This window comes from Camelus dromedarius, chromosome 6 (genome assembly GCF_036321535.1).
Source record: "Camelus dromedarius isolate mCamDro1 chromosome 6, mCamDro1.pat, whole genome shotgun sequence".
Taxonomy (NCBI): Eukaryota; Metazoa; Chordata; class Mammalia; order Artiodactyla; family Camelidae; genus Camelus; species Camelus dromedarius.
The window spans coordinates 44388549-44401430 of record NC_087441.1 but is presented as its reverse complement, the minus strand read 5'-3'; the positions used below and the strand labels follow the sequence as shown (position 1 = coordinate 44401430).

The 12882-nt window shown below is 36.0% G+C and overlaps 1 protein-coding gene across 1 annotated transcript in view; it reads right to left on the bottom strand.

The window, feature by feature from the left end:
• AK9 (adenylate kinase 9) overlaps nt 1-12054 on the bottom strand; it is a 97006-nt gene extending 84952 nt beyond the window's left edge. The window contains exons 1-5 of the mRNA XM_064486789.1: nt 11609-12054; nt 10269-10332; nt 8661-8713; nt 8463-8559; nt 1451-1563 (exon numbers count right to left, since the gene is read on the bottom strand). Of these exons, the coding sequence (XP_064342859.1) occupies nt 1451-1563; nt 8463-8559; nt 8661-8713; nt 10269-10332; nt 11609-11791 (510 nt within the window). The 5' untranslated portion in view covers nt 11792-12054. The remainder of the gene's footprint in view (nt 1-1450; nt 1564-8462; nt 8560-8660; nt 8714-10268; nt 10333-11608) is intronic.
• Nucleotides 12055-12882: the final 828 nt, after the last annotated feature.

Below are 12882 nucleotides of genomic sequence, written 5' to 3'. Positions count from 1 at the left end.
CTTTATCCCCAGTAAGGCCAAACCATCAGAGCAGTGTGTGTTGTACTAAGTTCTGTCTCATATTCGGCCCTCTGATTATGCCCTGGCTGCCTGTGGGAACTGCCATGGACACCCAGTATCACACTTCTGTGGAGTTACGGGTTTCATTCTCTACATTAACAATCGATATGGAAGATAGTTCTCTCATTTTGTTTTTCCTGGTGAATGGCTTGTCTTTTTGTGGACAATGTGAATTTATATATCTGGTCACATTTCCCCTCGGTTCATCAAACTTAGAACCAAATTTATGACCCAAATTTAGTGAGTATCTGGGGCCTTGTGGCCTGTATATCTGTGTGTTCTTGTTCCACTAGGTCTTAATTTCCTATATAATCTATATTTTCCATGGCCTAGGCTTTATATCTGGTTTCAGTTAATTGTTTTGAGATTTTTTTCTTCTCTTCATTATATGCACTTTCACATGTTCACATGGGTGACATGCTCAAAGTTGTACATTGGCCTCCGACCATGACCTGTGGCTGGGGCTGCAGATGACACCACACTCAGCACTGCACACCACCCCTCTCTCACAGCTGGCCCTAACATGCCACTGAGTCCCAGCGTCTGAGCTGAGAACCATCTAATTTATTTTGAGTTGTCAAACCCTTTGGTGAGTCAGACAGGGTATTATTAAAGCTTATCATTCATTTTCAAATAAACAAGTGATCCTTCACCTCACTGCATTCTTACCACACTCCTATGAGGCAGCTATCTTTGTATCATCTTTGTAAAGAGGAAATTGAGGCTCCTAAATGTGATTTACCAAATTCTACAGTTGATAAAGAAAAGAATTCAGAATAGGACCCAGCATTGATTCTTAACTAATCTAGCAGTGTTCTTTAACATTCATACATCCAAATCATTTGTTCATTCTTTCATTTTACTTAACTGGCAAACTTATTAGGTACCTACTCGGTACCATTTATTGCACAAGTTGATGTTTATAGGAGTAAAACATGGTTCCCGCCTTCAAATAAGGCAGAATCTAGAAGGAAAACGGACAATTACAATAAAGTGAAGTAATATGATGGAAAAGAGCAACATGAATGGTCATCAGAGAAGTATTTAACTTTCCTGTGATGAGTCAGGTGTAGGGGATAAGGAGAGAGAGACACAGAATGAGACTTAGTTAATGCTTGTGTTAGTGTAGAAGGGCTGGTCATCAGGGAAAGTTCTGCAGAGATGATGCATGAACTGACTTTCAAAGGATGGTGAAGAGACAAGGAGGTGTTTCCTATGGTTGGAGCTGTAGGTGCAAAAGCACAGAGGTATGAGAAAATAGAATTCAGTCCCCATCATTGATGGATGAATTATTTCCCTAACTCCTTAAAAAATTTGAAAACATTCCTTGAATTTAACTACTATCAAAGAGAATGATTAACTATACTAGAAAGACAGCTAATATTCTTACCTTAATATTGATTATAATATCAGGTTTCAAATTTAACTTTCTAATTAATTCTATTTGCTGCAAAGTAGTCATGGCATCCTGTGAAAGTGATGGCATTTCAGTGATAATATAGCCTGTAGGGTAAAATATAATTTTAAAGGTTTATCAATATATGAGAACATGGGCTTATTATTATTGCTTTATAAAACTATCATCTAGTTATTGGTGAATACTAATGCTGGTCTTAAAATCATCGGTCAACATTTTAAAATTGATAGTTAAAGTTATTACCACATGAAGTATAACTGTGAATAATGTTTTTCTGATAATAAATAAAACCACTGGGCTAGGAGGAGACATCTTTAAAAATTTCAAATCAATTTATTTTAGGCACATGAGGTGCCTATGGAAGGAAATTCTATGTCAATAATTCTTTCAACTCATGTTAGGAAAGTTCATATGATGAATAGTAAAGGTATCGTATAGGGGTTGCATGGGGTATTATTTTTCTTTCTTGAATTAATATTTCATAATATAATTGAATATATATGTATATAATGTTTATGTAAGTTATAGAGAGTAATAATATACCCATGTACCCCGCATACATTTTAAGAAACAGAACATTATCAATATGATTTTGGCTTAGTACATTTATTGGCTTACATCCCTCCTCAGAAACCTAAATCTTCTCATTAAAATTCACCCTGGATACCATCATCATATTGATTTCCTTATTATATTTCTTTAATTATGTCAGTCTCTTGCTTGAGAAACCTTTCTCTTATTAATAGAATAAAGTCTCAACTCCTTTACTGGAAATTAAAGGCCTTCAACCAATTTTTCTCCTGTTTTAATAGGACATTTTTTTCTGGGAGGAACAACTGACAGACAAATTATGGTTATTCAACTTTGACTTTTAACAGACACTTTATAAAAAGTGAATGGAGTGAGGCTGTCACTTCAAGGACAACTGACAGTACTTGTTGCTAATTTAAAATTCAAGTGAAAAGTTAAATTTTGGAAAACGTGTATCCATCGCTATAAACTAAACAGCTACCCAATTCTTAAAGCTTTTCCTGATATCAGTGATGACATTAACAAATGTGACTTTTTGATAATGTATAATGAAATATGTCAAAATTTGGAAGATCTGCAAAACTCAGTGAACCAGTATTTTCCAAATGACCAATGGATGGTGCCCCCAAATTCTGCATGGGTACAAGACCCATTCTAGGTGCCAGAGGGACCAATGGATTTTAATGTAACAGATTTTGAAAAGTTCATTGACATGGTTTCCAATTCCACAGTGCAACCAAACTTTAAGAAACTTCCCCTTATAGAGTTTTGGTGTCGGATCAAGAATATCCGCTTATTCTAAAGGCCATTAAAATACTCCTCCCTTTTCCAACTACATGTCTGTGTGAAACTGGATTTTCTTCATATACTTCAACAAAAACAACTTACTGCAACAGACTGAACAGAAGGTGTGGGATTCCAGCTAGGTCTTCTCTTAAGCTAGACATTAAAAAGATTTGCAAATATGTGAAACAATACCACTCCTCCCACTAAATTTTTTGTTTTGAAGAATTTAATTGTTTTTCAGAAAACATGCTATTAATGTTAACATGCAGTGATTTTATTATTTTAAGCAAATGTTTTAAACATTTTTTTTAGTTTTAATTTCTAATATGATAAATACAGACAGGTATAGACAAAAGCTCTTTTGGGGCCTCAACAATTCTTGTAAGTGTAAAGGAGTCTTGAGACCCAAAAGTTTGAGAAATGCTATCCTATACAATGCCTAAAATTGTGTAATTAAAAAAGTTACAGTTGGGGGAGGGTATAGCTCAGTGCTGGAGGGCATGCCTAGGATGCACAAAGTCCTGGGTTCAAGCTCCAATAAAAGTAAATAAATAAATCTAATTACCTCTCTCCCAAAACATAAACAAAAATAAATTTAAAATAAAATTTTAAAAAATGTTAAAAAAGGAAATTTTTAAAAAGTTACTAAGCATCTGTTGATTGATCAATGAACGAATGTGTCTAGTAAGCCAACCTCAAAATCCTCACTTAAGAACATGCTGATCACAGTCTTTTATTTAAAAAAAACCAGATCAACAGCTATCATGGAAATCCAAAATCTCATTAAACGCTTAGGCAGATGCCAATTTCTCCTAAGCTTTCTCAAATACTTTATTTTCTGCTAACTATGTGTTGGACACTACCCAGAGAAGCAATTCTAAGTAGTTTAACTTCAAAAGGCAGAAAGCGGGACCTGTTATCTTGGTCTTAGATGGAAGAGCTATAATCATGATTCTCTCCTGTCTTTCTAAAATCCTTAGTTTCCAGTTTGGCTTATTCATTTGCACTTGCTGTTGTCTTTGAAACACTTTGAAATAGTGGAATAGTGGTGGTATCCTAAGGCATCCACCCGGAGGCTCTTTTTTTTTTTTTCCCTGAGGCTTTTTAAATGAGCCTGACACATCATGGGAAAACACAGCCAGTGCACTATCTCAGGACTGGCCAGACCTTTCTCCTCCTGTTCTTGTTTTTTGCTCTCCTGGCTCTGCACTCACCTAGTTTAGTTTGGCTCCTATTGTTAATCTAGCCCTTACTTGATTAACAACCTTATTTGAATTCATTTTCAAGGCTGACCAGTGCCTCCCCTGGGACATGATGACTGGTGATAACCCCCTGGTCTGACATACTGCAACCATGGGTACTTCGGTGAGGGGGGCTGCATAGCCTAGCCTTAGATTGAATTCAACCCTTGCTCAGTTTACTACTGATCGGATAATTTCAGAGACCAGTCAGTCCCCAGAGTTCGTGTCCTCTCCTAAATAACAAGGGATTACACAAGACTTCCCTCCCGTTCCCTCTGCTGCCAACACCGCCTGACATCTGGGTATCACAGGTGGGTGACAGAAAGATGCTATCCTCTGTTTGCTGTGCTCTCCAGCACCCTGCACATTACTCCAACCAGCTGCCCGGAGAGCTTATAAGGCATTCCAAGTGCGGCTTTTCAGGCACGCTAAACCTTAGAGATACCCCTATATTGGAATGAGTTTCATACTTGATCTCTTTCCTGGTAGAGGAAGAAGAGGAGTGGGTTGTTTCCATGGAGTCTGGCTCTCTCTTGATAGGTCAGTATTTGGGCTCCCTGAACCCAAACCCTGTTCTGAACAATGGATTTGGAGGCTCTACCCATTAAGAGTGGCCACCATGATTATATCCAGACCCTACGAATATATCTATGGAAAAGGTGTGGGAGACAAGAGTTATTTTGCTTGCTTGTCTCCCCATTGAAGATTTAGAGAAGAATAAGAATTAGACCCAATTTGGGGAAGATCTCAGGGGGATACTTCTTAGAGCTGCCAGGCCCATTGTCAACCTCTCTAATCCCGGACACATGTGAAGATGGAAGCATAGATGAGGATTCTCCCTCCTGTCCCATCTCGCTTTGACACCATTACCAAGTCCTCCATGCTGCCCTCCATGCTGAAGATGGAACAATGGTAGACCCCAGACCACTACTTGCTGGAGGCTCTGTGTACACCATAAGAGGCAGGGTAGGCACCTGGCATGCTAGTGCCCAGCCTGAATAACCCCCACCATGGGAAAACTGAAAGACTATTCACACCACTGCCCAGGGGAAACCAACTGGCCCCTACCATCACTTTGCCCCCACTTCCTGGCACAGTAGGAAGAAGAAGGTACTCCCTATACCCACAAAACAGAAGATGGCATGCTACTGCTTTTAGATCAACATGTTGAGAGGTTCATGGACATCGGGTAGCTTAGCATCTAACCAGCCTGACAGTCATCTCACCTCAGGCCAGCCTGACATGAGTGGACACATTGGTGACCAATGACTTGCAGTACCATCCACAATGTGATACACCTGGGGCAGGGAATTCCCAGACCAGGGCTGTCCATCACTCACTGGGGAAAATGAGTTTTTCTGGAATCTAGGAGGAAGCGAGAGGGGCTTCTCAAGATGCCCAGGAATTGACTTCTACATTTTTCTCTTGGGCAAGGATGTAGTTCTTAGAAGCTGATTTTGGCTCAAGACCAACACAGCACAACAGTTGTATAGAATATACACTATAGATGGTGTAAACTTCTTCTAAATAGCAATAGAAGCTCCAAGTATAAAAGGATTCTGGTACAGTAAAAAATTAAGATTTGATCTGGCAATACTTTACTGTGCAGTGTCCCTGGCAGGACATACCCATCTTTACAGGTTTTGTAGTTATCAATTACCCAGCCTCACCCAGCCCCTGACCCAAGTTAGTATCTCTGTTTTGAAACCCCTTCAATTCCAATTTTGCTTCAACCTTTCACCAAGCTGCTGGGTAAGACCGAACGTCAGAACCAACCTTTGCTTAGCAGAGGCTTTCAAATTGTATAGCAGACTGCTAGTTTCCAAAGAAATTCCTTTGGGGATGCTATAGAATGGGTGAGGGGAGGCTGCGCAGAAGGGGCTCAAGGTCTGGCCCCAACTGTAGCCTTTAAATGAGCCCAGCTGTGCATGCCTAGAATGTGACCATGCAATTGCCTGCTGATAGTGTGGCCCTCAGACTCAAGAAATCATTTATACCACTTTTCCTCTGCCAGCTCCCAGGACAAGTACCAGTGTACAGGAAGTCTAGGGGAAGGACTAATACATTAAATGATACCAGAGGGTGCAATCATCAAAATCCAGATGGTAGGAAACTCTAAAAGACAAACAACCAGCTTCTTTAGCATAGAAAACACAAGATGATAGAAAGAGGTAGGGGCAACTTATAGATTAAAAGGGATTTGTGACATACTGATCAATATGTAAAACCTTATCCAAAAACAAACACTGTAAATGTCCAGCAACAGATGACTGGATAAAGAAGATGTGGTATATTTATACAATGGAATACTATTCAGCCATAAAAACAACAACATAACACTATTTGCAGCAACATGGATGTCCCTGGAGAATGTCATTCTAAGTGAATTAAACCAGAAAGAGAAAGAAAAATACCATATGAGATCACTCTTACGTGGAATCTTAAAAAAAAAAAAAAAAAGGAGCATAAATACAAAACAGACTCATAAACATAGAATACAAACTTGTTGCCAAGGGGTTGAGGGTGGGAAGGGACAGACTGGGATTTCAAAATTTGTAGATACTGACAGGCATATGCAGAATAGATAAACAAGATTATACTATAGCACAGGGAAATATATACAAGATCCTGTGGTAGATCACACTGGAAAAAAATGTGACAATGAATATATGTATGTTCATGTATAACTGAATAATTGTGCTCTACACTGGAATTTGACACAACATTGTAAAAGTCTGACTATAACTCAATAAAAAAATGTTTAAAAGAAACAATGGACACCAACCAACTATATGAGACAAATAGTGAAATTTGACCACAGACTGGTTAGTAGATGATTTATTATTAATTTTTTAGGTATGATAATGGTAATGTGATAATACATTTTAAAAGGGTCTTTATCTTTTTGATATTTATACTAAAACATTTAGAGATAAACTGATATGATATGGATTAGCTTAAAAATGAAGTAGGTTGGGGGAGGGGTGTAGGCAGAGGCATAGATGAAAGATGAGACAAGAATAGTCATTACTGATGTTGGTTGATGGACACATGGGGGTGGATTTTATATCAATCTCTCTACTTCTGTTTGAAATTTTCCATAATAAGAAGTTAAAAGGGTTATGAACACTGTGAATGGCATAGCTGAATAGATATATTTTTTCATTTTTTTCTCTTTTTACCAATACTTATAATTTATGCCATCTTTTTGTGGCCATGTAAATCACTCAGTTTTTTCAAGAGTAAGGTGAGGTAAAGAATAAACAAAAAGATATTTGCTTGCCTACCTTTATACTTGCTTCAGTTTCAATCACTGTACTTTTTGAGGTCATTTAGTGACCTATGTTGGAATTTTGTGATTGTCCTTTTTACCTTTTTATTCATTTTACTCCCCACATTCTGGGGGTTTTTCCCAAGTTCATTCTCTTTATTATGCTCAGTCAATAGATAAATGCATAGAGAGGTAGATGAGAGTGTACATATGTAAGAAATAAAGGAGATGATATGTGGATATATACATGGATTAATAAATATATAGTTAATTCTGTATATTATATATAGGTCTACCTATAGATATAGATGATATAGATATAGATTGCAGTAACAAGTGTGTTTTTGCAACTTCCATTTTTGATTTTCACTGTACTGCACTTTATTTGTATCCCTGTATCCTAATGATCACAATGTCCCCTCTTAACTTACTGAGAATATAAAGCAGACCTCTAAATTTTTCTTCTCTCATTCAGTAAATCTATTTCAAGTGGGTGATTTTCTCCCAAACACATCTTTATTCTTCTTCCCTCTTTTGCAAATGTCATAGTGCTTGCTCTTTTCTTTTTAGTCATTCTGAGCTTCAGGAGTCTTTGTCTTGAGAAATTAGGTCCAAACCCCTGCTCAGTATCCGTTCGAGGGCAGGGAGATTTCTTGGGTCCAGAGTCAGAGGGCAGACTGGATGAACAGGTGAAACCAACCAATATCTGGAGCCAGAGGATAAACTGGTGCTATTCTAGTTCCCATTCCTGCCTTATAAGTGTGAATTAGTGCAGAGCAACGTAACCATTGACAGGACTTAGTAATGAAACTCAAGGTGAATGGAAAAGCAGGCAGCAGAGGCTGTCAGCATTGAATGTAGGACCACAGCAGATTTTTGATGCTTCAGCTGGACAACACATTATTAAAAGAAGATCGAATCATATAAACTTAATTTTTTTTAAACAAATCTAGGTTCTGAAGGATAAAAAAACAAGTTAACAAGCAAATAAAGCCATCTGAGCTAATCAACTGAATTCAGAAGTCCTCTGGGATTCCTGTGCCAGGGCAAAAAGAAAAAAAAAAAAAAGAGCAACTCCAGGAATTATTTGTGTCTCAGATAAACCATGAGTTTTGAGGCTGCTTTGATAGCCATTGATGTATAAAAATAAACATACCAAAGTGAGAGACTTCTGGGGAATTGAGCTTCTCCAATATCAGCTTTGTGACAAGTTCATCTGGAATGCTTTGGCCTCTGATCAACATTGACTGCAACTAAGAACAAGCAGAGATATTGTACATGACTGTATAATGGGTCTGTGATACTGAGCTTTTTAAAGAAATCATAACAATTTTGAAACTTAAGATTTATTTACCATAACTCCTGATTCAGTTTCACTGGCAATGTGTTCTTCCAAAATTGGTAAAGCTACAATATGAATTCAAAATATTAGCACAAACTGGTACTAGAATTGCCAAATTGAGAAACACATTTGTGTGTTCTATAACAGGTAACAAAGATTAACATTTGTTTATCACTTTAGAACTTACAAAGCACATTTATTCACATTATGTCATTTAAGCCCAACCAAAGTACAAGGTAGCAGAATGTATTCCACAGAGAACTTGCCTTCACTCACTAGCTAAAAGATCTTGGGGAAGCTAACTTCCTAAACACCTTTGCACCTTGCATGCTTGTGCCCTATGTAGTATGCAATGGAGTATGAGGAAGAAACGAAGTTGTATATGACAGTGATTTGGAAATTGTAAAGTATAGCATAAACGTATACCCTAGTATTACTAGTCCAGATACTTCATAACCATACAGTTATTTCCAGAGCCCATATTTTGCACATAATTTTGCATACTGGTTGTATAAAAGGAAAATACGCATCAAGAAATGTTAAAAATAGATAAGCGCTGATTAGGAAACAGGGGCCCTGAGGCTGAAATTCCAATAATTTGTCTCCTTTTTAAGAGGAAATATTTCTTCACATGATGGAAGATATCCTGGGATAGAAATGACAGGGCGAAGGTCAAGGGGAGGACCCAGGAGCTGATTATGTCCCTAGCTGCTAATAATCTATGGACTGTTTGGTATTTTTTTAAGCTTTCCTATAAGTGAATTTTATTTTAATAAAGAAAGAGGGAAATTGTAAAGTTTTGTATATGTGTGTGTTATATGTTACCGAATTATTATTCCCAAAATTGTATCAGGTCACAGTTTCACTAACAGCATGTGGAATGCTCATTTGATAACATCCTTGCCAACAATGATGGTAGAAACTTTAAAGACTCAGTGCCAATTTAGTAGGCAAATATGCATCAGCATTATTTTAATCAGCATTTCCTTGAATAACAATGAAGTTAAACTTTTTCTTACATTTGTCCATTTTTATTTCTACTTTTATGAATTACAGATTCATTCTCTTGCTTATTTTTCTATTAAGGCATAAATAGCATTACTGAGTAAGTGAATATTTATATACAAAGATATCAATCCTCATCTTATATATTGCAAAGAATGCAAAGCAAATCATAAACAATAAAAAATAAAATTTATCACTGAAAATAACTAAGTCCTGGAAAATCCTGCCAAGATTTCTCCCAAACTGTGAGAGTTCCATCTCTTCTTATCTTTCATAGGGGGAACACCCCAAACATACATATCCCCAATAGCTCTAAACTGTGGAATTAGAGAATTAGAGGCAGTAGAATACAGTCAAAGACATTTCATAAACCTCCTAAATTCTATGAACAAAACTAGGACTAACAAAAGGGCAAAACATGTCTGATGCTATCACAAAGGTAGTATTCACTGGGTTCATAGTGTTGTGTGATAAAGAAAATACAGCAAATGTTAATCATAGAATCTAGGTGGTGAGTAGATGGGTATATGAATGTTCACTGTATAATCCTTTACATTTTAATGCATATTTGAAAGTTTTCATAATAAAATATTGGGGAAAAAGGATAAAATTTACCTTCTACACGAATACATCTCCATGTCTGTGATATCTGTTGGGCTAATGTTGTCTTCCCAACCCCCTTAAAAAGAAAGATGTTATTTAAAATCCAATAGAATAGCTATTTGCCAATAAAACATATTCTCATTTTTAAGGACTCTACTGATGGTTACTACAATTACATAAATATTATCAAGTTGAATTTTTCCCACATAATAAAGAGAAGACCCTAGTATTTACAGCTTCATTTTTCTCTGTCACATTTGCCACATTTTATGAAGTGATTTAACTATTTTTTAATTAAGAAAATAGTCCTGAAACTAGAAAGCTGTACCATAATGGTATTCTAGGTATTGCACTGTTTTGATTGTTAAATTTTGTAATTTTGAATACAAGTCATTGTGATTCTATGGAGATTCATCATTTTATTTCCTTCCTAAAGTTTATAATCATGAACGTTTTGACAGATTTCCATTTAGTAACTTTCAAGGGCAAAAAATTCCTTCTTAATTGACATCTTACAGAAGGATCATATTTTAAAGATAAAAGTTCACTTTAATGAAGTAATATTTGCATCTGATTGCTTTCACTGTTGACTTTTAAAACTCTTATTATGTTTTTAGAAACCTAGTGAAAGTTATTGGAACCATTTCTTGGTTCCTGTCCCAGGGTCCCTGTAAAATCAAGTCAAGGATAGGATCCAGCCCCTAGTCTCTGCTGTTCTGAAGAGGCTTTTAAATTAACCAGCTCAGGCCCTCTAAGGGTAGCTACCAACTAGCTTAGTGGCTGAAAAAAGCTCTTATCTAGAGGTCCTTACTAGAACTGCCTAGGAAGGCAAGCTATCTTACAACAGCCACTCTTGGCTTCTTCCTGTTTTGTAGAAAGATAATAAATAGGTCTACTAATACACTATGAATAAAGATGAAGCCCATCGCCTCTCAGTAGCTTCTGTTATTAATGGAGAATCTTACATTTATCTCTATAGTGCCCCACCTTCACACATCCAGAGAGCCTCACAACAAATTTCACAGAACGTTTTATATGCAAATTGAATGTGAAATAGCCTTGGATCACATACCACTAACAGTTGTCATGGTGCAGTGCTTTGATGAGTTGATTTATTCATAATATAAAAACAAAGATAAATACAATCTAGATTCCTTTTCACTTACAGTGTACAAGAGGACAGAAAGTTATAACTTACAACCAATAGTATATCAGATTTTAAGTCATACAATGAAAGTCTAACAAACACTCAAAAAAATTAGCACCCTAGGTGGTTCTCATTCTTGTACGGTAACAGAAGATTATGACTTTAAAAATTGAAAAAATTAAATAAGTTAGAAGAGATAACTTACTGGTTTCCCAAATACAACAAAGCAAACAGGTTTAGACAACATGAAGTTTTTTTCAGCTTCATCTTCATTAAATATATCCACAAAAGGATGCTCTTCTGTCTTCTCTTGAGAAGTCATAATACAAAATACTAAACTAAGAAAGAGTAAGATTGTTAAAGTACCTAATTTAGGAGGAACGGGCATGCAGGTTAGGGAGAAATAGAATATCCTGCGGATTTGCTTAGCCCAGAAGCCATTCTACCCCACTATACACATGGATTTTGCCAATAATGGCAAATAAGTTAAACTGATCTATTAAAACAGTAGTAAGTTCATAGTTTGAGACAAAAAGCAAAAGCCAGCTATATGCTACATAAAAGATAGTTAAAATAAAGGGTTTTTGAAAGACTAAATTAAGGGAAAAAATAAATATATGTATACATACACATGTATGTTTTGATGCGTGTATTCCCTTAAAGATCAAGTTAGTGTACATACAACCAAACAAAAAGCCAATAGCAAACACTTAAAAAAAGTTATACATATATACACATATACATTTGTCTATGTGTATGTGTGTAGGGCCTACTAATGGCTCTGAAAGAAATGCTAATGAAAATTAGAAAATATGTAGGACTGAAAAATAATGAACATAATATACAGCAAAACTTATAAGATGTAGCCAAAATAGTATTTAGAAACTTTAAACATTTACACTAGAACCAAAGAAAGTCTGAAAAGTAATGAGAGAAGCACACAAGTTAAGAGGGTAGAAAAACAGGAAAAATGGAAAAATACATTTTAAAAATTAATACAATAGAAAACAAACATTATAGAAAGAAGGTCAACAAAGCTAAATAGTGGTATTTTGAAAAGACTTGTAAATAGAAAACTTCTGTCAAGATTGATCAAGAACAGAAGATAGAAGACACAATTAAACAATATTAGACATTAGTTTTTTACAAGTATGTTTTCTTACATCTCAAAGCCAAGATTTTCCTATCTCTTTGTTGTTGTTATCTAACTTTAATTATAATCAGAGAATGGTCTCCGTATTATATTAATACTCTGAAATTTGTTGAGTCTCGCCTTACTGCCTAGCACATCGTAATTTAAAAAAAAAAAATTCCCTGTATCCTTGATGAAGATACGCAATTTACATTTATTTGATGTAATGTTCTTTAAATGCTGTTTACATCAAGTTTGCGAATTTTATTGGTTAAATCTTCCATAATGCTTACTGACTTATTATCTACTTGATCAAACAATATTAGACATAGAAACGAGGAAGGACC